The sequence below is a fragment of the Terrapene carolina genome, unplaced genomic scaffold (assembly GCF_002925995.2).
Source record: "Terrapene carolina triunguis isolate 2854851 unplaced genomic scaffold, T_m_triunguis-2.0 Scaffold69, whole genome shotgun sequence".
NCBI classification, from domain to species: Eukaryota; Metazoa; Chordata; order Testudines; family Emydidae; genus Terrapene; species Terrapene triunguis.
Genome location: NW_020664420.1, coordinates 66,194,932 through 66,220,183, shown reverse-complemented (window position 1 = coordinate 66,220,183; position 25,252 = coordinate 66,194,932). Strand labels below are relative to the sequence as shown.

The 25,252-nt window shown below is 42.7% G+C and overlaps 1 protein-coding gene across 1 annotated transcript in view; it reads left to right on the top strand.

Moving 5' to 3' along the window:
- DTWD2 (DTW domain containing 2) overlaps positions 1-25,252 on the top strand; it is a 120,388-nt gene that overhangs the window by 72,168 nt on the left and 22,968 nt on the right. The window contains exons 2-3 of the mRNA XM_029910960.1: positions 9,553-9,643; positions 13,222-13,316. Of these exons, the coding sequence (XP_029766820.1) occupies positions 9,553-9,643; positions 13,222-13,316 (186 nt within the window). The remainder of the gene's footprint in view (positions 1-9,552; positions 9,644-13,221; positions 13,317-25,252) is intronic.

Sequence of the window (25,252 nt, the reverse complement as noted above, 5' to 3'; positions counted from 1 at the left end):
GACTTGAAGACATCTAACTTGTCTAAGTAATTATTAACTTGTTCTTTCCTTATTTTAGCCTCTCATCCTACCTCAGTTTCACTTGCATTCTCTCTCTTAGATGTCCAATCTCTACTAACCTTTTTGGTGAAAATGGAAACCAAGTCATTTCCACATTCTCTGTTACTGTTTTTCCCCCCGCATTGAGTAAAGGGCCTTCCTTGTCCTTGGTCTTCCTCTTGCTTCTAATGTAGTTGTAGAATGTTTTCTTGTTACCCTTTATGTCTCTATCTAGTTTAATCTAATTTTGTGCCTTGGCCTTTCTAATTTTGTCCCTACATATTTGTGTTTTATGTTTATATTCATCCTTTGTAATTTGTAATTTGACCTAGTTTCCATTTTTTGTAATTTGTAATTTGACCTAGTTTCCATTTTTTGTAGAACTCATTTTTCAGTTTCAGATAATTGAAGATCTTCTGGTTAAGTCAGGGTGGTCCCTTGCCGTACTTCCTATCTTTCCTGTGCAGTGGGATAGTTTGCTCTTGTGCCCATGTCTCATTGAAAAACTGCCAACTCTCTTGAACTGTTCTTCCCCTTAGGGCTTGTCTATATTGCGCGCTAGTGGGTCTGGTGAAGACGTAATGAGTCGATGGGAAAGTGCTCATGAGTCGAAAGGTAAGTTGGTGGGAGAGTCTCTCCTGCCAACATAGCATGGTGTAGACACCACATTAGATCGATGTAAGCTATGTCGCTCGGGGGTGATTTTTTGTCACACCCATGAGTGATTTTTTATTTATTTATTTATTTATTTTTTTACATCAACTTAAGTGGCAGTGTAGACCAGGCTTTAGACATGCTTTCCATAGGATCTTACCTACCAACTCCCTGAGTTTGCTAAAGTCTGCCTTCTTGAAATCCATTATCTTTATTGTGCTGTTTTTCTTCTACCATTCCTTAGAATCATGAACGCTACCATTTCATAATCACTTTCACCTAAGCTGCCTTCCACTTTCAAATTCTCAGCTAGTTCTTCCCTATTTGTCAAAATCAAAGCTAGAACAGCCTCTCCCCTATTAACTTTCTCCACCTTTGGAAATAAAAAATTGTCTCTTATGCATTCCAAGAACTTGTTCGACAATCTGTGCCCTGCTGGGTTATTTTCCCACTTGGGGCCACTTGGGGATCTGGGGCAAAATCAGTACTTGGTCCTGCTAGTGAAGGCAGGGGGCTGGACTCGATGACCTTTCAAGGTCCCTTCCAGTTCTAGGAGATGGGATATCTCCATTAATTAATAATAAAAAAAAAATTAATTCCCAACAGATGAGAAATGGGCCATAGCAGAGCCTCACTCTATCTCTACCATGCTCTCTGCCCTCTCTTCTGCACCCTGAGGTACCCTGAATCTCCCCGCCCTGCTTATCAGAGTTCTGAGGCAGGAGGTGGTGATAGCAGCTGGTGGAGAGTCAGTCTACAGAAGGAGAAGGGGGAATTTTCCAAGGCAATGCTCTAGTCTCTTTACATAAGATACAAAGTGAATTTCATAGACCAGAGAATCTGGCCCAAAATGTATAAGTAGTCCAGTTGGCTGGGTCATCTAAAAATAACACTTAAATAATGGGTATAGCACATATTTAGATTACAACGTTAGATTTTTATACTGAAAGGCCAGGAAGAAACTGGCTAGCATATTGCAAAATAGATATGGTGCTTGATTTACACAGATGAATGAAGTGTCAGGGGGTAGCCGTGTTAGTCTGTATCTGCAAAAACAACAAGGAGTCTGGTGGCACCTTAAAGACTAACAGATTTATTTGGGCATAAGCTTTCGTGGGTAAAAACCTCACTTCTTCAGATGAATGAGTTTCTTACTAGAGATATGTATCTTCACAGTCATTTAAGGATATAATACAAAACTCATTGAAGTCAATAGGAGTCTTTCCTTTGACTTCAAATGGTTTTGTATCAAACCGTAAATGTAATAATAAGTAGTGTTTCAAATAGTTAACAGAAACCCTGCATAGACAGCCTGATCCTGAACTGCTGCAGTTTGTGGGAGCTTTGTCATTGATTTCAGTGAGCGTAAAATCAAGCCCTAAAGATCTTGCAATTCAAGAGTTAAATGGTGCTTTCCATATTTAAACCAAATAAACTTTAGTGAGTTTTTTACCTGAGCAGAGTGTTGGATCTAGCGCAAAATAAGCATGAGCAGGGACCATGCAGTGCAGCAAAAATACAGAAAGCCACATGTGATCATTAGAGCTATAATGCTTTGCAGAACAGATGGATTTTCAGAAGCTATTCAAAGGAGAGAAGGGAGGGCTTTTGGCATAGACTTAATTGGGAGGCTATTCCAAGAGTAAAAAAATTTATGTATTTGTTTTTTATGTATGGCTTTAAACCACATTTTATCACTTTTGATGTTATCTGGGAATTCAGCTTCTTTAAATCAATTGGTATGAGTAAACTTGAGGGGAACAAGAGATGCCTTGAAAAAATTAAAGCCACAATAATTGCTTCAAACAAGGCGGTTTAAAAAAAAAACAACCCAACAAAACCCCCAACCTCCCTATATTCATAATTTAGTTAACCAATAAGACATGTCAGAGTTGTACTGTACTGGGCTATTGCTGCATCCTGAGAAATGGTGATATCCTAGTATTACACACAGCCTGCAGTGTTTTAATGTGTAAAATATTCTTATAGGCTACTGCCTGCATTTGAAGGAAATGAAGGGTAACTCTGTGTGTGTGTGTGTGTGTGTGTGTGTGTGTGTGTGTGTGTGTGTGTGTGTGTATATATATATATAAAAGGACAAATGGATTGCCCTGTTGTGTGGTAAAACTGGCAAGAAGAAGAACTCCAATGACAAATCCTCTAAGGGAATTATTGTCATCAGTTCATGAGGGGCACATGGTTATACTAACCCACAGAATGAGCAGCAGGCCCTATCCGTCAGCCACACAGATCCACAGAAGGCCAGGGCCATCTGTGCAGAGGCACTGACAAGGATACTGCTCCTTGTCAGTATAGCTCCAAAGTTGTCATACACACTAAAAGGCACTCCTCCAGAATACAGATGCCTCGGGCTTCTCGGGGTTGCCTGCCATGGAAAGGGGACCAGGTAATACAGCATCAGTCAAGGTGAAGGTGAAACAGTCGTTCAGGTTTTTCAGCACAGCAGCCCACGGGGCATGTAGAAGGGCCTGCCTCATATGCCAACTGTGCTGGGACACAGGAATGTCAATAATGGTTTGTTAAATGTGAAATAGTCCTAGCCAAATTGGGGACTGTTGGTGTAACCATTTGCCAGACTTTGAGACGTAGTTTAAGGTATCAGTAATGGGTTGTTATAGAGAAGTAGTCTTCTACCAAAGGTGAGGCAGATTTTTTGGGGAGAACGGGTTGCCTAATAAGGGCAATTTTTTACACAGGTTTCATTGTCTTGGGTCCAGTCATCTTTTGTTATAACTCTTCTTGCAGTAGTTTTCCCTCTTGTACCTCAGATTGTATGGAGTTGAAACGTGGCCTACAGGTTGTCCATCAGCCTTAAGGCGATTATTATTTAGGAAAAAAAGTGGTTAAATGTCTGGCTTTCATCTTCTTTTTTTACTTATCCAGAACTAGTTTCTAACACTGTTGCTCAAGACAATTGAGGGGGAAAGCTGTAGCAGATTAAGCTAACTCTTGTGTGCACTGCAGTCCCCATCATTTTAAAGGGCCTCTGCACTTTTGATTGAGGGAAGAGGTATTGTACCTTCTGCCTCTGAGCTAGCTGGTAGTAGTTGTAAGGAGACACCACTGGAACACTGGAAGTGTGAGAGAAAAGCTCCCCAACATATCCAGCACCCCAAAGAGTTTATAGCTAAAATAAAGGTGCAAAGAAATTTGGTGGGTAGTTAATTTTGGTGCCAATTGTTGCCATTGTATTCATTTGTTTTAAATCCTGAAAAATGAATGTAGTAGGTAATGTTGGAAAACTGCAGTTGTAGCCTGCAAAATTTAATTTAAAAAACAAAATGTTTATTTGTTTGTGAAAAAGCACTGAAGCCGTAATGCTATTTGCCCTCTAAACATAAAAGTAGCAAAAGTAAATTTTTGTTCAGATTTTCCAAAATATATTTGCTCACAGTTTTAAACTCTCCATGCCAAGTCCCGGCATAACGTAATCCCTGAATACTGTTTTAATGTGTATTTAATGAGTTTGTATTAGTATAAAGTATGTGAAATGGAAAGGGGTAACTGTATGGACACTGTCCAGCTTTGTCAGGTGTGCTTTGACCTTAAGGTCTGTGGTGTTTTGACTTAGATGGGGAAGCAATCTGTTTAACTTGAATTTGAAGCATCCATCTATATTTGGCCAGCTGCATTTCCTTGAAAATATTGAGTCTGTGGCCTGACCTTCGCAATATGCTTTAGAACATGATGATGTTGCCACTAGTGATAATAGTTCAAAAACATCAGTTTCCTTTTAACTTTGCAAATACAGTTTCTAAAACACATGTTGTGACACACTTACCTTCACATGGGTTTTTGTCCAGGAAAGTTTACGAATTCAGAATATAAAAACGCAGTTATCTTGTTCTGCTTAGGCTGCTCTTTATCATGGGATGAACTGTCTGAGTTCATTGTAAATATTAAAACTGGTTAAATGCATATATTCAGAATAAAGCTAAATGGCTACACTTCCAAAGAATCATTTGAGGGGAGGCACTGAGACCTGAAGGTGTGTACTTATTTGCATCCTCAGAATGGTGCCTGATTTCAACAGCCCTATGGGCATGTTATGACAGGTTGAAAATTAGGCCTCAGAAGAGCACATCTATGGCCTGGATATACATAGATTTTATTTGTGTGAGAATGGAGATTAAAAGGAGATTGTGAGAAGGGGTTTTCATATACCAGCCTATTTTATGGCCTTCTGCATCTTCACCTTTATAGCATTCCTGCCCTGTGACCACGATTCACAGCAAGCTTGACACCAGGAAAGGGAAACATTGCTTGGCTGGTCTTAGCCGTGTTGGGAAACACTGTAAACGATAAACTGCACACAACGTATTATAAATAAACAAAATGTATCTTTCAATTTCAACATTAGTTTTTTTTTTAACTTTTTACATTTTAAAATAAACTAGATTTAAAAAACTGTGGGAGTGGCCTTCTGCTCCAGCATGTGAAGAAAATTCGGAGTGACCTCATTAGACAATTTCAGAACATTTAACACTTTTACTAGACTTAAACCAGTAAGGTATTGTACTTACACTGGTGTGGCCTGGGGTTGGTATCACTGCCTGGCATTGCCTTATAATAATTTTCCAGATACTGGAATGCTACAAGGGAAAACAGAGGAAACAACATCTTGAGAGAATTCTGAACCATAGAGAAATTACAGATAAACAGATACACAAGTAAAACTGTCCACATCCCGAAGTAAACCTTTAGTTTGCCCTTGTTGATGTAGACACAAATGTTCCTTTACCACCAATCTTTATTCTCCCTGAAGAGAGCCATAGCCACAGGGCACACTTGGGCAGAAGGAGTCCCTGGAGAGACCTCTTCCCTCTGGACTAGGCACAGACCACTCTTCTCGTGTTTTTTCTTTTTGGCTCCAAGGCTGCAACTCCTACTCAGTTTTGACTTCAGCCTGCTGTGCATTGCAGGATTGTGCCCACAAACTTAAAAACAACAAACAAAAAGATACAAAATACTCCTTTTGCCTAGATGGCCTTCAGAGTGTAGGCTTCTGTAACCTTGAGGCTACATTTGTGGTTGTGGAACAGGATTTCTGCCATTCTGTAGTCTAATGGAAGGTTTTTCCTTTCCCACTGCTACCCCTTAGGAGCCCCACAGTTTGCAGGCTAGTAATGTGGGCTGTATGTAGGGAATTGCCCCTAAAAGCACAGTAACCATGAGGCATCAAAATGAGAGCACAGAAATAAGCGTGGTGCCCCCAGAGAAGGGTTGTACAAAGACATAGTCAACATAATTAGGTGCCTAATTGGGTGCCTAAACTTAAATGATGTGTATATACACATGTAAGTAATTAAGTTTTATTGAAAAAATACTTTGCAATACTTTGTGCTCCATTTCCTTCAAATCAAATTACAGATGGACAGGGTTGAGTTTATAATATGAAAATACTTGCTTTCTTTGTTTAGAATGTCCTTTTATTAAATTTTAACAAAGTTGAAAAGTCACCAACCAAAAATACAACCAAGTGTGAAAAATGCAAAAAACAACAGAAAGGAGGGGGTTTTATATGAAATGGAGACCAAGAAACAAAGTAAATTGTGTCTGAGAAATTTAATTATAACAAATACAGTTCAGGATTCACTGGATGCCATTTACTTCAGTTTATAGAAGCTGGGGGGAAATGTAGCTCTTTGAATTGGAGTTTGGGAGTTAAGAATTTATTGTTTTGAAACTGATTTATTCAGTGGGTATTCACTACTAAATCTTTTCTACAGAAAATGTTGTAACTGGAAAACCTTAACTATTAACTTCTTTTCTTAATGCAGTGAGCTGGGTAATATCTGAGAGAAATCATATATTTAATGGAATGTTTAATTGCAGGGAAGTACAAGAACTTAAAACTTACGACCAATAAGAAAAGTGTCTAAACATTCAAGGCAAAGACAGCAAAAAATCTGTTGGGGGATGCACCTATTTGTGGTTATACTCTGTTATAATCAAGTAGTATTCAGAAGGTTTTAATCTATACTTAACACCTATCTAGGGTCCCTTCTGAAGTGTTGTGTGTTTCATAGGAGGAAATATGAAAAATAAGACAACAATACATTATGCTGGAGCAACTTCCATAAACTTACTCAAAAGTGTTGAAATGAAGAAATAAGCTAAATCATCGAAACCATTTCCCTGTTCACATGTACCCATCTTGAGATACTTAGGCTACGTCCTCACTACGGGGCGGGGGAGGTCGATTTAAGATATGCAAATTCAGCTACGCGAATAGCGTAGCTGAATTGGACATATCGGAGCTGACTTACCCCGCTGTGAGAACGGCGGCAAATCGACCTCCGCGGCTCCCCCGTTGACGGGGCTTACTCCTGCCTCCGCTGGTGGAGTACAAGCGTCGATTCGGGGATCGATTGTCGCGTCCCGATGAGACGCGATAATCTGATCCCCGAGAGATCGATTTCTACCCGCCGATTCAGGCGGATAGTGTAGACGTAGCCTTAGTCTCAGCACATCTGAAAATGAGCAATAGATGTTCAACCTGTTTAAATCAGGCCCGAGGTGTCTCAAGTTGAGCACCAAACTTAATGGTCTCTCTTTCAAATTTGGTAATGTCTGTGCACTAATACTAAAAAAACCTGAATGGCTTTAATGGTAATGTGGGCTATATACAGCTAAATACCACAGCTAATAGAGTAACAGAGATTTCACTGATGAAAAAAGGCTGAGAGTCTGATCGCAAAGAAAGTGGAAACATATGCTTGGTTAACTTAGGATAAAATGTTCTCACTAGTTACTTTGTAAGTCTGTTACTTATACTATGTAAGCTTTTGTTTTTGCTTTTTTCCCCCTAATCAACAAAGCTTTCTAGAGGTAGTTTCTGGACTTATGGTGGTGTAAATCCTAGATTAACATAAACTTAAGATCTCTGGTGAGAGGCAGTCTGAAATTGGGGCAAGATGTAACTGAATTGAAACACTTCAGGACCTGAAGGGCCAAAGGCCTTCATTGCGTACTAAACTCAGGATTGTCTTTAATTTGAGTCCTGTCCAGACACAAAACCCCTTAATTTTAGTCTGATGGTGCTTTTAACTCAAATTTGCTGGCCTGTCGGGATGTATAGGCTAAAGGTCAAGTTAGCACAACTCGTCAGCTGTTAATACTACCATGCTGTTGCATGGATGTAGGCTAACTCCACTTGAATGCTGCTAGTCCTCTGCTAGTGCCTTCCGACAATTCCTCTTGTGCGCTCAAAAAGGACAGAAAAGTATTCTCACCACTCGCTGAGAATTCATAGAGCATTGCAGCTTACTGCAGTGCAAGGGGCTATCAGCTTTGCCCCCAGAAGTCTTAGTGCCACACTCTTGTGTGTGCAATGCCAGTGCAGTCACAGCCACCAGAGTCTTTTTGCAATGCAGCTGCTCTCTCAATCTAAGCCAGCGGTTCTAAACCCACGGGCCGCATACGGCCCAATTAGTACATAGCTGTAGTCCAGCTCAGGTGTGTGCTAAAGGCCGGCCCGCATGGCAGAGTCCAGGTTCCCCGCTGCCTGGCGCGGTGGGGTTCGGGCTACCCTGGCACCCAGCGTGGTGGGGTCTGGGCAAACAGCCGGCCCTGCACGGTGGGGTCTGGAGCAGGCAGCTGGCCCCGCACGGCAGGGGTCCAGGGTTGGGGTCCATGCTGCCGCTGCCTTGCCACCTGGCCCATGCGGCCCAGGTAACACACAATGATAAAAAAGTTAAGAACCACTGATCTAAGCTAACTCAGGAGAATAACTCAAGTTAACTTTGCAGTGAAGACATATCAGTATAAAAACATACGGTGAAAGTATGCGGGTGTGGTCAGTAAATGTTACAGGGGAAAAACACGTTGACCACAAGGGGTAGTTGGAAATGGGGACCTTAGGTTTACTATGGAAATAATGACTTTTAGCTTCTTTTTCTTTTTTTGCCTAAGGGAAAAAAATTTATTTAGATGATCCTGTTTTTTGAAATCTTGTTGTTACAAGGAAAATAGTTTGGGTCTTTTTTTGTTCGTTTTTTGTCACCAATTGTAGTACGCTAGTAGCAATATTTGTTTTTTATTTATTTATTGTTGGTTAGCTTCTGACCCAACTTATTGACATCATTCTTATCCTCTGATATTATCTCTGCTCCACTGTATTACACTGTGTCCGATTCTGTGCTGCTCCCAGTGCCTGGACCTTCAACCAGCTCTTCTTGTGCACCAAATAACAATAATAATGTTCAAGTCACTGTCTTTCTATATTCAAGTCTTCTATAAGACCTTTGGCAAGTACAGAACAGTTTTAAACAGCTGATTTGTTTTGTACTGTTTGTGTCTTTCAGACTGTATGTTTCTGAAACAGTGACCATGTCTTCCTTTGTTTCTACATTTCTGATGAATATAGTGTGGAATAGTAAATAATTACAACAAAATAATATATTTGGGATGTCTATGGTTTGTTGTGCATACAAATATGCCTTCCTCTCTGTGCTTTGTATTATATTATTGAATCCTTTATTTGAGGTGGAAGACAGTGGGTGATTTCTCACTTGGTCAGGGCATAGCCACTTATAAATTGTTTCTCTTGAATAAGTTGAAATGAATTCTTTGAAGTGCCTTAATCCCAACTGAATTTTCTAGAGCATGTTTCTGAACACTATTCTCCAAAGTCTATTTAAATACAGTCTTGTTTGTTTTTACAAATAATAGCAATATCAGCAACAGAAAGTTTGTCAGAAGGTTTGTATAGGTGCAGTTTGTTGTACAGGAAATTACTAACACAACTCTTGAGAAGGGATACATGTTTTACGTAATAAAATTTATAGTGTGTATGACTAATTGCCAATGTTTTTTTTTCCCCTTTCCATCCTGTAGCCGTCCTCAGAAGGTGTGTTTGTGTCCATTCTTCCCTGTACATCCTCTAAAAGTCTCCACCTGCTTGTATATAATTCAGCATCCAGCGGAGGTGAGTAAGGCTATGGGAATTGTCAGAGTTCAGCTAGAAGCTTCAACAGTAAAGGGTGTGAGAGAGGGCAAGAGGAAACAATCTTGTTCACACATGTGCAACAACTTAATCTTTGAAAATATCTATAAAGCTGAACAACTAGTTCACATGATTTGTTAACCTCATTTATTCTTTTATTTTTAAAATCTGTCATTATTTTCCTAATTTTTCCCCCTCCTCTTGAATCATGGCCCATTCTTGAAATCCTTATGTGTAAGAAATCCTTCCTCACATAAGCAGTCTCATTATGTCAATGGGGCTATTTGTGTAAGTAAGGATTTAGGAGTGAGCCCGTAGGTAATACGTGCCTACTGGCCTGGAGACAGTTGAAGCATGAATATATTTTAGTCATAGGAGATCTGTGTTTAGCTTTTATTATTCTGTATTAATCTATTAATATTTAACAATATAAATCAAATCAGCCTGAGGTAATGGCCTTAAATGTTGTAGCAAGGAGAAGTCTACAGGAAAGCACAGTTACTTATCCGGTCTACTAGAGCTACTATTTCAAAAATAAATAAATTAAGTATTTAATGAAGCACATAAGTGAATCCTAAAAGAAACAGACTACCTATTTGTTTTCTTGGGTATTCTTAATGTTTTCTGATAACCTGTACTTAGCTCCTCAAGAATTCCCAGTGATCTGTGTTTTTTGTAAGGATCCTCCCAAGCGTTGATCATATTTTTCTACATTTTTGCTTCTTTCATGCCTTCAAAAAAATCATGGGCCCTAATAACTGTGTAAACCTAATAGCAAGATTTCTAATAACAATTTCATGTGTCTCCCGAATTAAGGATGATACATTCTCCTGGCCATCTAAATGATGGAATTACGTTAGTTGCACCCAATTTGGAGAGGCATTGTGGTCTAATGGATGGGGCACTGGACTGGAAGTTAAGAGGCCTGGGTTCTGGTCCTGGTTTGGCTGCTGACCTATTGTGTGACCTTGGAGATGTCACTTTACCTCTCTGTGTCTCTTTTCCCTCACACCTTCTGTCTGTCTTGTCTATTTAGATTTTAAGCTCTTCAGGACAGGAGGCTGTGCTGGGGACTTGGGGATGTGGCATAGAGTTAGCTGTGCTGACCGTACACCTATTTGTTTTACCACCCCTTTCCCCCAGCCTCGCTAGAGGAATCTCCAGCAGTGTAGAACAGTCTGCTTTCTGGTCAGAAGCAAAGGAATGCAGCATGGCTCAAGTCTGAGCCCTTAATGGAGTTAAAAGAATGTAAGCCATACTGTACATGTCTCGGTTCCAAACAATGCTTCCTGCAAAGCTAGTGATCACTATGTCTAACTTCTGTGAAGGAAATTTAAGACCAATAACCTTCTGGGTTTAATATCCTCATGCATAGATCTGGTGCCGTTAGCTCACCTTCACTTATTCCTTATGGTTGATAAGCATCCCCAGTTGAATCCTGAGGATTGTGGATTTTTTATTGTTACACTTTATCCATTCCAGAGAAAATCAAGATGACATTTCAACTGAGAGAAACCAAAAGGATATTGGTTTTTGTTTGTTTATTTTTAATAAATTTTCTTTTAGTAGATGTTTCATTATTAGTCATGAATCATGAAAAATCCAGTTCACTACAGAGAAACTATAAGGTAGTAACCAACACCATTAACTCTCAGAAAAGAAGAATAACCCCCATGGTGCTGTATCTATGGTACTTCAGTAGTCAAATATTCAGTATTTCCACAAAACAAAGCATTGCACACTGCTGCCGGGAGGAACATGGAAGAGTGCAAAGGAAGGAAATAATTACATGTTTTCAGACCTGTAGATTGAAAATAGAATATATTTAGCCTTAACCTTTACTAAGGTCTTAGTTATCTACAAGCTCATGTCTGAATTCTCAAACAATTTCTTCTCTACTTTGTGTAGTCCATCTTTCATATACTGTCTACATTTCCAAACATACTTTTCTCTTGTAGTTCACCTTTAATTCAGTTAAAAAAAATACTCTTCCATACAGTTAGCAGCAAGCATTTGTCTAAAAGTTAAGTTATTTCGATTGGGCAGTGGGACCAAATTAGAGAAAAACATTGAAAGTAACAATTTTTGAATGTCTTCCTCCTGCTGGCTATTAGTATTTTTTTTAATGAGAGACAAATAGTAGCTGTTCTTTCTGCTCTTTGTTGCCATTCTTTAACTACTTGCCAAAAAATGAATCTTCTGACACATCCAAGATTATTGTTTTTGGCATCTGTTTGTGAAAGTAAAGTCAACCTCATTTGTGTGTGTGTGTGTGTGTGTGTGTGAGAGAGAGAGACAGACAGACACGGGAGGGGGGGAACCCCACAAGTATAAAAACTAATGTATTCTGTGCCTGTATTAGACTAGTCTGTTGTTTAAATGCTTTGTTTGGATAGTGGTAGCTCAGGACATTGGGTGCACTATCAGTTTTGCTGTCATCGTTTTTCAGTCTTTGACCAGGTTTCTACTTTTTTGTACATTCTTGCTTCTTCACTCTGAGCATAAGAATAAAATTTTGTTTTAACTTTTTAGATTTTTTAAAAGCCGTGAAACTTCTTATCAATTTCTTGAATCACAAATAAGCCCTTTTGGCAAAATTGCAGGACGACTATAGGTGAAGAAGCCTATTAAGTTTATATCATACTATCTTTTTTCATCTGGTTGGTGGCTTCCATTGTGCCTGATGAATTAATAGCAAGTGCTTGGTGGCTCTGCAATTTGAAATCAATCTCTCTCTCTCCCTGTCACACACATATATTTGTGTATAATACATTTTGTTATCTAGCATACTGTTTATGTAATCTGCATTATTGTTAACGGTACTGATCAGGGTGTGTTCTCTATGGTTTCCGTGTTCATTGTTTCTCATTTTTTGTTGAAGTTTCTGTTCACAGTTTTCTTTTACAAGTACCCTTGAGCTTTATTTTAAGTCACTGAAGGTCTGACCTTGCACCATTGAAGTCAATGGGAGTTTTTTCATTGACTGAGAGAGAGAGCAGGATAAAAGTCCAACGTGAGAATCTATTGAGATGGGTAGCTCTAAAAAAGAAATAATTAGATACCTGTAAAAAATGCTTCTCTGAAGATATACAGTGGTGAAGAGACTGACCTCATTTGTTTTTTCATGTTTTAATTGGCTAATATGTATATGGAAGTATTCTAACTTCCAGCTTGAAATTAACTGGTGAAGTATTGGGGGGCATGTTAAATACTTCAGCAGTGGTAGGATGAGAAGTCCTCATCACACCAAACTTCATAGAATTTGGTTTATGGGAATTCCTGCCAGGTCTGAACAGGTGAATGGAGGCAAGACTACATGTTTTCACTGAGCTGTATATTTTCAGAGAGCAACAATTACAGGTAAGTATTACACAGAATAGAATAAATTAAAATTGGAATCTGGATTTTTTCCCTATTGTATGCCTTTTCTATCACTGAGAGAGCCTGTATGATGCCTATTTTGTGGTAGTAAGAACTACAAAAGAAACTACTACATCTTAAGAGTTTAAGAAAGCATCCTTATTCTTTAAAAAATGTTTTTTTCCCTTTTTGATATAAAGGAAAGTCGAGTATTACGGACAGTGCCTCTTCTAGCTGCTTGCCTCCCTGGAGACAAGTGTAAAGTCTTGATTGGCCGACGTTTTGGTGAAGATAGGTAAGCAGAATTGCTGATTCAACTTCTGGTTATCTGTTGTGTACTATTGATGATACTGCTTTTAAAAGGTACACTGAATATTTTTTCATTTCTAAGTGTTCACTGCTGTGCAGTGCTAAGGCTCACAATGAAGTTGAAATACAGTACTGCATTTTGTAAACTCCTTTTTGGTCTGTTTCCTTTTAATTAACATCAAATCCATCAAATTTTTTTTTTTTTTTTTAAACAAGCCCTCGGGGGGTCAAAAGTTGTTACCTCTTCATATGGGGATGCTGTTGTATTCTGTATGTTCATTCTTGTCCTCTTTTCAGAAGCCTGATACTGTGACACCTTTACTTCAGGTGAGAAGACAAGATGTCCTGGTCTTTTCTAAAGCCAGTAAATGGCAGTGCAGCCGATGCCCTGCATCATTCTTATCAGTCATGATGCCTACAAAAATGGTTAGGCAGCTGGTATGCAGTGACCATTGCTTATCACGGTGTTGTTAATAGTCTCGTTGTTACTTTGTACTACCTCTGTTTATCTGTATACACACATCTGTTGTGTCTCCTCTTTATACTTAATTCCTTCCCTGAAAAGCTTAAAATCTATCTTAATTTTATATGCTTGTTCAGTTCTTAGCACAAAGACTGATGGCTAATAAGTGCTACTGCAGTACAAATAATAATCTGCATTGATTGATTTAAGCTAAGTCTGCACTACAGAGCCTATGTTGTAATAGCTATGCTGGCATAGCCCTCGTGTAGACGCAACCTACAGTAGCGGAAGGAGTTTTTCTGTCAGTCTACGAACATCACCTGTTCAGGCAACTTTAACTACATTGACAGAAGTACCGTTATGTCGACATAGTTGCACCTACACTGGGGGTTTTGTCAGTCAGGGGTATATTTTTTCACATCCCTGACCAGCGTAGCTATGCCAATATAGCTTTTAGATGTAAATCAGGCTGTAGATGCTTTACAAGTCTGAGAAGAGGGAGTCCTGAGATTAAAAATGAGTGCGTATTTTTGGTGACATTCTTTCTATTAGCTGTGTGTTAACGCATGGCAGTTTCTTCACATTTATTTTTTGATATTCTGAAATTTTGGACAAGATTGTCACATTAGTATTGTCTTTCATCCTCATTGGATGAAGCTAATTTTTTATCAACAAACTTCTGGTGCAAATGCTTGTGAGATTTTGTTGCATAAATGTTCCCTGAAAGGCAACAAAAAAGGGTGTGAATACTGATGAAGCAAATTCATTTAAAATTCAAATGAATATTTGGGGAATCTTTTTGCAGAATTCACTGAGGTCTACTGAACAGAGATGCCATAAGTCAATTCAGAATGTTTTTATTAGTCTTCTATGGTAATAAGCATTTAAATTACCTAAGAACTTCCAGTGTATGGGAAAACTGCATTTTCCTCCAGTTAAAGCAGAAAATGAAATCACTTTTCATGGTGACATGCACTGGATGTATTGTTTCCAATGCAGTCTGCTTTTGGTAAAGCAAATTTCTTTAAGTGTCCCAAGTGCAATTTTTTACCCTTTCTCAGTTCAAAAGCCAGAATTTTGCTCCAATTTAAAACAAATAAAATAATAATAATAAAAAAGCTTTTCAGTAGAGACAAAACACAGAAAACTTTAGCCCCAAAAGTGAAAGGTTTTGAAAATTTATGAACATTTTAAAACAAAAGGGTAGAACTGTTTAGCACCCACAACTATTGTAGCCTTTATCTCAATTGAATTGATAGTTCTATGCTAAAACACTGTCCATAGTAAGTAAGTCCATCTCCTGTGTTGCTACAGTTTTAAGATCAACAGGGTAAAAGTCACCCTTAGAGATTCTCTTAGGTTGGGAGACTCTAGGAGTACACGAAGAGGGAATACAGTGACCACACATGGAATCACAAGTCATTTTGTCTGTATTATGTTACATTCACACATACATGTACAAAACTATGCAATAGCCAATGCTGTATTCATACTCACCTATCACAGAGAGTCAGGTTCATCTCTCAACAGGTTGTCATCAATGGGGCGGGGGGGCGGGGAGGAGAGTCTTTCTGACTTGGTTCTTCCCTGATGGTATAAGGCCCCCAGTCTAGAACCCAGGGCTGTGAAGCCACCAGTCAGCTGATATCTCCAGGCTGCCACCCAGCGGCAAATGTAACCAGCTTGCTCTCCACTTCCCAAGACCTGCTGTGGATACAGCCCACGGGAAGTTCCACCTCAAGGATTTGACAGAGAGGAGCCTCTTGGCTCCTCATTGGCTTCCTGCCCTATATAAACCCAATGAGTGTTCCAGGAAGTTTCCAGGCAACAGTGTGGATCTCCTGTAGCTGCCACAGCCAGGCCTGCCACTGACATTGGCTTGATTTGGACTTTGCTTCCTGACTCGAACCTGAAACCTGACTTGGACTCTGACCTTTTGACTCTGACCCTGGCCTAGAACCTGACTACAAACTCCTCTGCTACTCCCAGCCTCAGGTTTTCCCCCTGCTCTGACCCTTGGCCCTTACTGCCTTTGGTGGGATCCTGACAGATGGGTTTTTTTTTCTGATGTGGTCTTACCATCCTGTCCATACCAGCAAACCCTTTTTATCCTGTGTTATGACCACATCTACCATCATATGTATATGCATGACTGTTCCAACCCCCTTTTCTTTCTGTCCTTCCACATCCCATACATTTTGGGATGCCCTGCTTTTCATAGGTGGTTCTCTGAGTTCCCCTTAGTCTCATCAGCATCTATGTAAACATGTTCCCATGGTAACCTGTGGGGAGAGCAAAACTTTCCACAGTGATGTTACAGTCAGGTGTCTTGCAGTCTAGATAGGTACATTGCAATATATTTCCCCAAACATCACCTACTGGCACTTTCTTTACAATAATCTTGTAACTTTACTTGTACAGGGTTATTTCTGGTTAAGCTACTTATGTCAGCTCTTCTTAGGCCTGAGGCCTAGTATGGCTAATCTGAAATCCTGCAGGTCTCAGCCTGTAGGCCATGCGTTACAACCTTATCTTTATCTGTCTAATACATACTCATCACTCAAATACTTGTCAATTTTATACTTCTATGATCCTATCCTACTTATATCTATACCTATACCTATACTTACAATTTAAATCTATTCATCACACACTGATTACATATGAAATAGCATATGCATTAATCCCAACAATATATCACAATTAAATAATAAACTGAACTAATTGGCTACATTATATTACATATTACCACTATAGTTATTTGATCCATATGCAAATAGATGAGCATTTTGTGCTGTAAAATACATTGTCAGCAGTGAAACACCCACACCGTTGCAAAAAGTCTCAAAAGAGATACACAAGATAAAGGTGACAGAGTTGTACCCAGCTGATTGTGGGAGGTGAAGTCAAATGGTAAAAGAAGGTGAGTATAAGGTTAATCTCTGACAGTTTTCTACCTGTATAAATAGTGTTTAAATGATACTACTGGTCACCAATAAAAACAGTCCACTCACTTCATAATACTTTTAAATGCTCAAAATATTTAGCTCCAGAGAAAAGAGCGATTCCTAAAACAAACTAATAGTGGGTTTTAATCATAGAATATCAGGGTTGGAAGGGACCTCAGGAGGTCATCTAGTCCAACCCCCTGCTCAAAGCAGGACCAATCCCCAGACAGATTTTTGCCCCAGATCCTTAAATGGCCCCCTCAAAGATTAAACTCACAACCCTGGGTTTAGCAGGCCAATGCTCAAACCACTGAGCTATCCCTCCCCCCCAATTAACAATTGGAGCTTTTAAATCATTACCACTAAACCCTGCCTTCCTCCTTTTTCAGTCACCATGGACAGCACCACCATCCTCCCTGTCACTCAGGCCTGTAACCTGCATGGTATTTTCTACTCAGATCTGTCTCGGACATCACGTCCAGGTCATTTCTAAATATTGCTGCTTTATCCTGCAAAACATCTCTAAAATTCTGCCTTTTTTTTTTCTCCATTCATACAGAGAAATTTGTCATCCAGACCCTCATCTTGCATCTCTAGTACTGTTACATCTTTCTCTCTCCTGCCTTGATAAATATTACCTTGCCCCAGTTACCTCCATTTAAAAAACTACTGCAAAGATAGTTGAAGGAATGATCCATGAAAACCATGTCACTCCTCCCTGGTTCCCTCTTCTCCACTGCATCAAACATAAACTACTCATCTTTGCTTTTAAAGCCTTTCGTGGCCTATTTTAACATCATCTCTTGCACACCCTCAAGATGTTGACTTCTGCCAGTAATGCCAGCCTTTATTGTCCATTATGTTAATACAAGAACCTTCATACTTTTTCCCATGCTGACCCTCATGTATGGGAGAAGCTGGCTTTAAACATCCAGAAAGCCACATCATTGCTTTCCTTCAGATTGCTCCTTACAATTTTCTGTCATGATATGTACAAAAAGCTCAACAATAGTTACATACCTGATGCATGATGACAACTGTTTTTCATGCATACTAGTCTTGTCTCAGTTACCTCGTGCTCCACTGTCTGTCTATCTATTCATCTGCTGTCTCTTATCTTATATTTAAATTGTAAGACCTTTTAGGGCATAGACTATACAATTGTTAGCATAATGGGGCCCTCATCCATTATTAGGGTCCCAGGACATCACCACAATACAAATAAATTGAATTCTGGAGTTGAATATTCATGCGTTCATGGATTCCGAGATCAGAAGAGTCATTGTGAGTGCCTAGCATGACCAATAATAACACAGGCTATAGAACTTCCCCAAAATAATTCCTGTTGAACGAGAGCATAACTTAAAAAAAAAATTCACTCTTAATTTAAAAATTGCTATTGATAGAGAATCCACCATACCCTTGGTAAATTGTTCCAGTGGTTAATTACCCTCACTTAAAAATTGCCATCTTATATCCAGTATGAATTTGTCTAGCTTCAACTTCCAGCCTGTGGATCGAGTTATACCTTTGTCTGCTAGATTGAAGAGCCTGTTATCAAATTTTTGTTCCCTGTGTAGGTACATATAGACTGATAAGTCATCCCTATCCCATCTCTTTGTTAAACTAAATAGAATGAGCTCCCTGAGTCTGTCACAATAAAGCTTGTTTTCTAATCCTATTAGTATTCTTGTGGTTCTTCTCTGAACCCTCTTCAGGTTATCAACATCCTTCTTGAATTGTGGTCACAGTATTTCAGCAGTGGTTGCACCAGTTCTTCTTCAAGCACTTGCTCACATCCATTCCGTGGTAGGTTTGCACATGCCACATGCACAGTTGCCAGAGATTTTTTTCCCCTTAGTGGTATCCAGGGGACCGGCCCTAGTGCCCCTGGGAGCCCTGCACACGTGCACCGGTATACGGGGTGCCGCCAGCTCCACATCCTCTCACTTCCTTTTTACTGCCCGTGACAGTTGCTTGGAATGACCTTCCTGCTCTTGAAAGTCTTTCCCAGTGGTTTGGACTCTGTAGTCCATTGTATATAGTTTTTGTAGTTGGCGTATTTAGTTATCAGTTAGTATTAGTGTATGTAGTGTAAATAGTGGTCCCAGTCATCAAGGAGCATCATCTCAGGGTACCTCCTGCGGTGAGTGGAGGCCATGCCAGTGAGTGACCCGCATTTGAGCTTTCTAAAATGCCTTGGGGAAGCTTACGTAAAGGAGAAGCGCAAGATCTGCAGGAACTTCAGACTGTGCACTCAGAAAGGCAGGGACGTTCATCTGAAGACTTTGCTCATGGAGGCAACCCTCCGATAATCCTCAGAGCCTGGCTGCTCTGAATCAGCACTGAGCACTTTGGCCTCCGTGCGAAGTGCTCCACCGGCACTGTGCTCTTCCTGGCACTGTTCTCCATACAGGAAGAATCATAAGAAACAGCGTGCCAAGAGAGGGCGCTCTCTGATGCTGAAGAGGGACAAGTGGGGAGTAGCTGACGAAGTGAGACCTGTGCCGGGCCACTCATCCTTCCCAGATTCATGGTTGACTATGTCGACTCTACGTAAGGCACTGAGCCCGGTCTGGGGCCCACCTCTGACTCCTGAGAGCAGTTGTGTCACCTCGTGCCTGTGGACGCCCTCAACTCCAGGGGCTGTGAGTTCTATCCCAGCACCGACCATTGTGGCACCTTCCAGGGGAAGGCCCTCCATGGCCCCACCATAGCAGTCCCCAACCCGGCGTCAGTCACCAGTTTCCCAGCACCGCCTGGAGGCAGAAACAGCTACGGCTCCGCCATGGTCTCCGAGGGAAGAGTCCTCTTTGGAGTCAGAGGGGCAATCCTTTGCCCCGCCAGAAAAGTACTGATACCCGACTTACGCACCGGACTTCAGTATCGGCCCTGCAGCTGGAGCTTGGCCATTGGGCCATTGGCCAATGCAGTGGCAATATTGGAACACATGATGGTTTCCCCTGGTACCGAGACCCCCTTCCCAGCATTCATATTTGGTGGTGTCCTAGAAACAAGCCACTGACCCCGGCACTGGACCCCGACTCCAGTACTGACCCTGGCACCAAGTCACTGAAGTGGCCCCAATGAAAGTAGTCCAGGTGCAGGAGAAAGGACCAGCCCCTCTACGGTGCTAGCCTTCTTCCTCATCATCCCCGGATGAGGCAGTCGCAGGTCCTAATAACCCGCTTCCACCAGATGACTTCAGGGCCTATCAAGAACTCCTGAACATGTCACCACAAATTTGAGGCTGGAAGCCTAGGAGTAAAGGAGTCTATGCAGAGCCTGATTGACAGTGGCCCTGCCAGTCAATGAGGCAGTGTTGGGTCTAGTCAGGGTGCTATGGCAGACCCCTTCGTCTCTGCTGCCTACCTCAAAAAGGACAGAGAGGAAGTACTATGTACTGGCCAGTGAGTTTGAATACCTGTACTCACATTCCCCCGTCAGGATCCCTGGTGGTGTCCGCTGCAAACGAGCGGGACAGACAAGCGCAGTTGAGCACCACCTCAAAGAATTAAGGCTGGATCTGTTTGGGTGAAAGGTTTATTCCACGGGCAGCCACCAGCTTCGTATCTCTAACCAGCAGGACGTTGCTGGGAAAGTATAATTTTAACCTGTGGGACTCAGTGGTCAAGTTAAAGAGCTCCCTGCCACAGGAGTCAAAGCAGGAGTTCATGCCCATCTTGGAGGAAGGCAAGACGGTGGCCAGAGCCTCCCTCCAGGCAGCTCTGGATGCTGCTGACTCAGCAGCCACAACGATGGTGTCAGCGGTCACCATGAGGTGCTATTTGTGGCTCCAATCATCAGGTCTCTCGCATGAGGTTCAGTAATCCGTCCAGGAACTCTCCTTCAAGGGTACCTCCCTGTTCTCAGATTCCAAGCTTCACGACCTCAGACTCAAGGGCCATACTTCGCTCCCTAGGCCTGTTTACGCCCCGGGCCTCCAGGAAGCATTTCAGGCCTCAGCAGCCTCCCAGGTTTTTGGGGCCTCCCAGGCAGGAACCCTATAAAAGAAAGGACTATTAATGTTGTCAGCCCCTACCTTCTACCTCAGTTTCCCAGTCAGGCTGAAGTAGGTACCCCGGTGGGACCAGGCTAGCCTTTTGAAGGCACACCTGAGGATGATATACCAGACTCAATTCAGGATCCACCCCCCCCTTTGGTTTTTGGACTGCCTATGTAACATTGTACCGTTGGGTGCTCTGTACTGTAACAGTTGGTTACACCCTGCAGTTTTCATCTTTCCCACCTCTCCAACCCCATCCCTCTTCATGGACCCTTCTCATGAGCAGATTCTTGTCAAGGAGGTACAAGTCCTCCTACATATGGGGGCAATAGAGAAAGTTCCTCTGGACTTGAGATGGAAGAGGTTTTACTCCCAAGTTTTTCTAAGCCTTAAGGCCAAAGGGGGCCTACAGCACATCCTAGAACTGCATCACCTCAACAAATAGCTCAGGAAAGTGAGGTTCCGCATGGTCTCCCTGGCCTTCATCTTTCCCTTCCGGGATCCAGGAGACTGATACGCTGCCCTCAATTTAAAGAATGCTTATTTCCACATCTCCATCCATGGACACAGGAGATTCCTCAGGTTTGTGGTGGGCCAATGCCACTACCAATTCACCACGCTTCCCTTCAGTCTATCACAGGGGTTCTCAAACTGGGGGTTGTGACCCCTTAGGGCGTCGCAAGGTTATTACACCCCCAAACCCTGCTTCACCTTCATTTATAATAATATTAAATATTTTTAAAAGTGTGTTAAATTTATAAGGGGGGTCACACTCATAGGTTTGCTGTGTGAAAGGGGTCACCACTACAAAAGTTTGAGAACCACTGGTCTATCTTCAGCCCTCAGGTTTCTACTAAGTGTATGGCAGTGGTTGCAGCCTACCTCAGATGTTGAAGCCTACAAGTCTACCCATACTTCGATAATTGGCTGATCAAAGGCCACTCTCAGGTTCAGCACAGCATTGGCATAGTACATGCCACCCTTTGGGCGCTGGGTTTGTTAATAAACTAACATAAATCAACATTGGTCCCGGTGCAGAGAATAGAGTTTACTGGGGCAATGCTCAACTCCGCCCAGGCCAGGGCCTGCCTACCTACTGGGGCCAAGTTCCGAACTATGTTGGATCTAATCACCCGGGTCACAGCTCACCCGCTTATGACCGACCAGGTGTGCCTCAAACTGTTAGGTCACATGGCAGCATGTACCTGCCTGGTGCAGTATGTGCAGCTACGCATCAGAACCCTACAAATGTGGCTGGAGTCAGTTTACTCCCCGAGTAGATGCCACTTGCACTCGGTTCTCACGATTCCATCACCTGTCTTAGCTTCTCTGACTTGGTGGAGAGACTCACATTCTGTGATGAAGGGGGGTGCCTTTTGCTGCCCCATATCCAACAGGTACCTTGGTTTTGGATGCGTCAGACATGGGGTGGTGAGCCCATCTCTGCAGACTCAGGACCCAGGGTTTCTGGTCCCAGGAAGAACTCTCCCTGCACATAAACGTCACAGAACTTAGGGCAATATGCTTGGCCTGCCTGGCTTTTCTCCTCCAACTCTTAGGCAAGGTCATGCAGGTCTTGACAGACAACATGGCCTTAATGTTTTACATCAACAAGCAAGGGGGAGCTCGATCCTAAGCCCTGTGTCGGGAGGCTCTCCGACTGTGGGACTTTTGTATGAAACGTGCCATTTACCTTGAGGCTTCGCACCTCCCAGGAGACCGGAATGCACTGGTGGATCACCTCAGCAGGTCCTTTTCCTCTTGCCATGATTGGTCTCTTCACACGAAGGTCACCACTGTTATCTTCCAGAAGTGGGGGACTCCCCAGGTGGACCTGTTTTGCCACCAGACAGAACAGGAAATGCCATCAGTTCTGTTCTATGCGCGGGCTCAGCAGGGGCTCCCTTTCCCATGCCTTTCTGCCCTCATGGACAGATGGCCTGTTGTACGCCTTCCCACTGATCCTTTTGGTTCACAAAGTCCTCCTAAAGATCAAGAGGGACAAGGTGAAGGTTATCATGATAGCTCTGGCATGGCCATACCAGCATTAGTTTGGCATGCTTCTGGACCTCTCAGTGGCAGCTGCACTAATGCTCCACCCTGTCCGGACTTGATTTTGCAAAACCATGGTTGGTTGCTTTTCATCCAAACCTCGTCTCCCTACACCTACGGCATGGCTGCTGCATGGCTGAACCCTGAGGAGTGGGCCTGCTCAAATCAGTCTTGCTAAGTAGCAGAAAACATTCCACCAGGGCTACCTACTTGGCTAAGTTGAAATGTTTCACTTGTTGGGTCTTTTGAACAGAATCTTTTTCCATCTCGGTCTTCCCTGCAGTACATCTTGGGCTACCTGCTCCACCTGAAACATCATGGTCTGGCTCTGTTGTCTGCTAAGGTTCACTTGGCAGCCATCTCGGCCGTCCATCCTCCAGTATAGTGCAGATCAGTCTTCTCCCATGAGATGACAGTCAGGTTCCTCAAGGGTTTGGAAAGACTCTACCTGCAGGTTTGTAACCCAGTTCCCCCATGGGACTTAAACCTGGTCCTGTCAAAGCTCACAGGGGCCCTCCTTGGAGCCATTGGCATCTTGTTTCTTCCTGCTACTGTCTTGGAAGGTCACCTTCCTGGTGGTGATCACTTTGGCCAGAAGGATCTACAAGATCAAAGCCCTGACATCAGAACCCCCTTATATGGTATTCTTCAAGGACGAGGTCCAGCTGCGCCCCAACCCGACCTTCCTACCAAATGTGGTGTCAGAATTCCATAGCAACCAGGATATTTTTCTGCTTATCATCTTTCCTCTGATGAGGAACGTTGGCTCCACACGTTAGACGTTAAGCGGGCCCTGGCCTTCTATATCGAGAAGACTAAGCCCTTCCGCAAGACTATGCAACTTTTTGTAACAGTAGCGAAAAGGATGAAAGGACTACCAGTGTCATCCCAAAGAATCTCATCCTGGACAACTGCTTGCATCTGAGTTTGCCAAGAGCAGGCAAAGGTTCCCCTTCTGGCCATCATGACAGCTCATTCAACGAGAGCCCAGGCTTTGTCAGCAGAGTTCCTCACTGAGATACCAATCCAGGACATCTGGAGAGCCTCAATATGGTCGTCAGTTCATACCTTTGTGTCCCACTATTCCATCACCCAACATGATGATGCAAGTTTCGGGAGAGCAATGTTGCAATCTGCCCATCCATGAACTCCGAGCCCACCTTCAGGGATACTGCTTGTGAGACATCTAGCATGGAATGGACATGAGCAAGCATTTGAACAAGGAAAAGAATGGTTACTAACCTTTCATAACTGTTGTTCTTCAAGATGTGTTGCTCATGTCCATTCCATGACCCACATTCCTACCCTTCTGTCGGAGTTACCGGCAAGAAAGAACTGAGGGGGTGCAGGGCTGGCAGCACCCCTTATACCGGCTCATGTGCACAGGGCTCCAAGAGGTGCTAGGGCCGGTCCTCTGAATACCACTAAGGGGAAAAAGAAATCTCAGGCAACTGTGCACGTGGTGCGCACACCTAGCATGGAATGGACACGAGCAGCACATCTCAAAGAACAACAGTTATGAAAGGTTAGTAACCAATTTTTCCAAATGCAGAGGTAAAATAATCTTTCTACTTCTACTCAAGATTCCCCTCTGTATTCATCCAAGGATATATTAACCCTTTTGGTCACAGTATTGCACCATTTAGATGATTATCTATTACATTCAGCTCGTTCAACTGATTATCTACCACAACCTTCAAATCTTCTTCTTTTTTTTTTCTTAGAGCAAACTTTTTAAAGAAAGGTGCCAGTTTTCTTCTATTTATCTGTTCCAGGAGTGTGGAGTTTTTATTTTGCTGCAAATCTGCAATCACAGCTCGTATGACAGGGGTCGGCAACCTACGGCATGCGTGCCAAACACGGCACATAAGCCGATTTTGAGTGGCACAGTGCCAAGGTCCCGGCCCACAGCCCCACTCAGCCCCCCTGCCCACTGCTCTCCCCTGCGGGGGCAGGAGGCAGAAGCTTGGTCCTGCGGCAGCCAAGCTTCCTCCCCTCCCCCGCTTCTTCCCCCAGCGTGGTGCTTTCCTGCCCCTCCTCCTCCCCCTCCCTCCCTCTCCCTGCACCGATCAGCTGATCGCCCTTGTGAGGGGGAGGGGGACGAGTGGCAGCGTGCTTCCTGCTCCGTAGAGGAGGCAGAGAAGAGGTAGAGACGGAACCTTGGGGAAGGGGGTGAAACAGGGCATATCCCTTCCAGCCCCCTGCCGTGAGCCGCTCAGGGCAGGGGGCCGGGAGCACCCCCACGAGCCAAGCACCCCAGCCCTCTGCTCTGCACCTCCACACCCCTGAACTCCCCCCCCACACCCAGCCTTCTGCCCTGTACCCCCACACACCCCCAGCCCTCTGTCCTGACTCCTGAACCACCCTTACTGCCCTCTGCCCTGAACCCCCACACACCCAGCCGCCTGCCCTACACCTCCACACACCCCAGCCCTCTGCCCTGACCCCTGAAC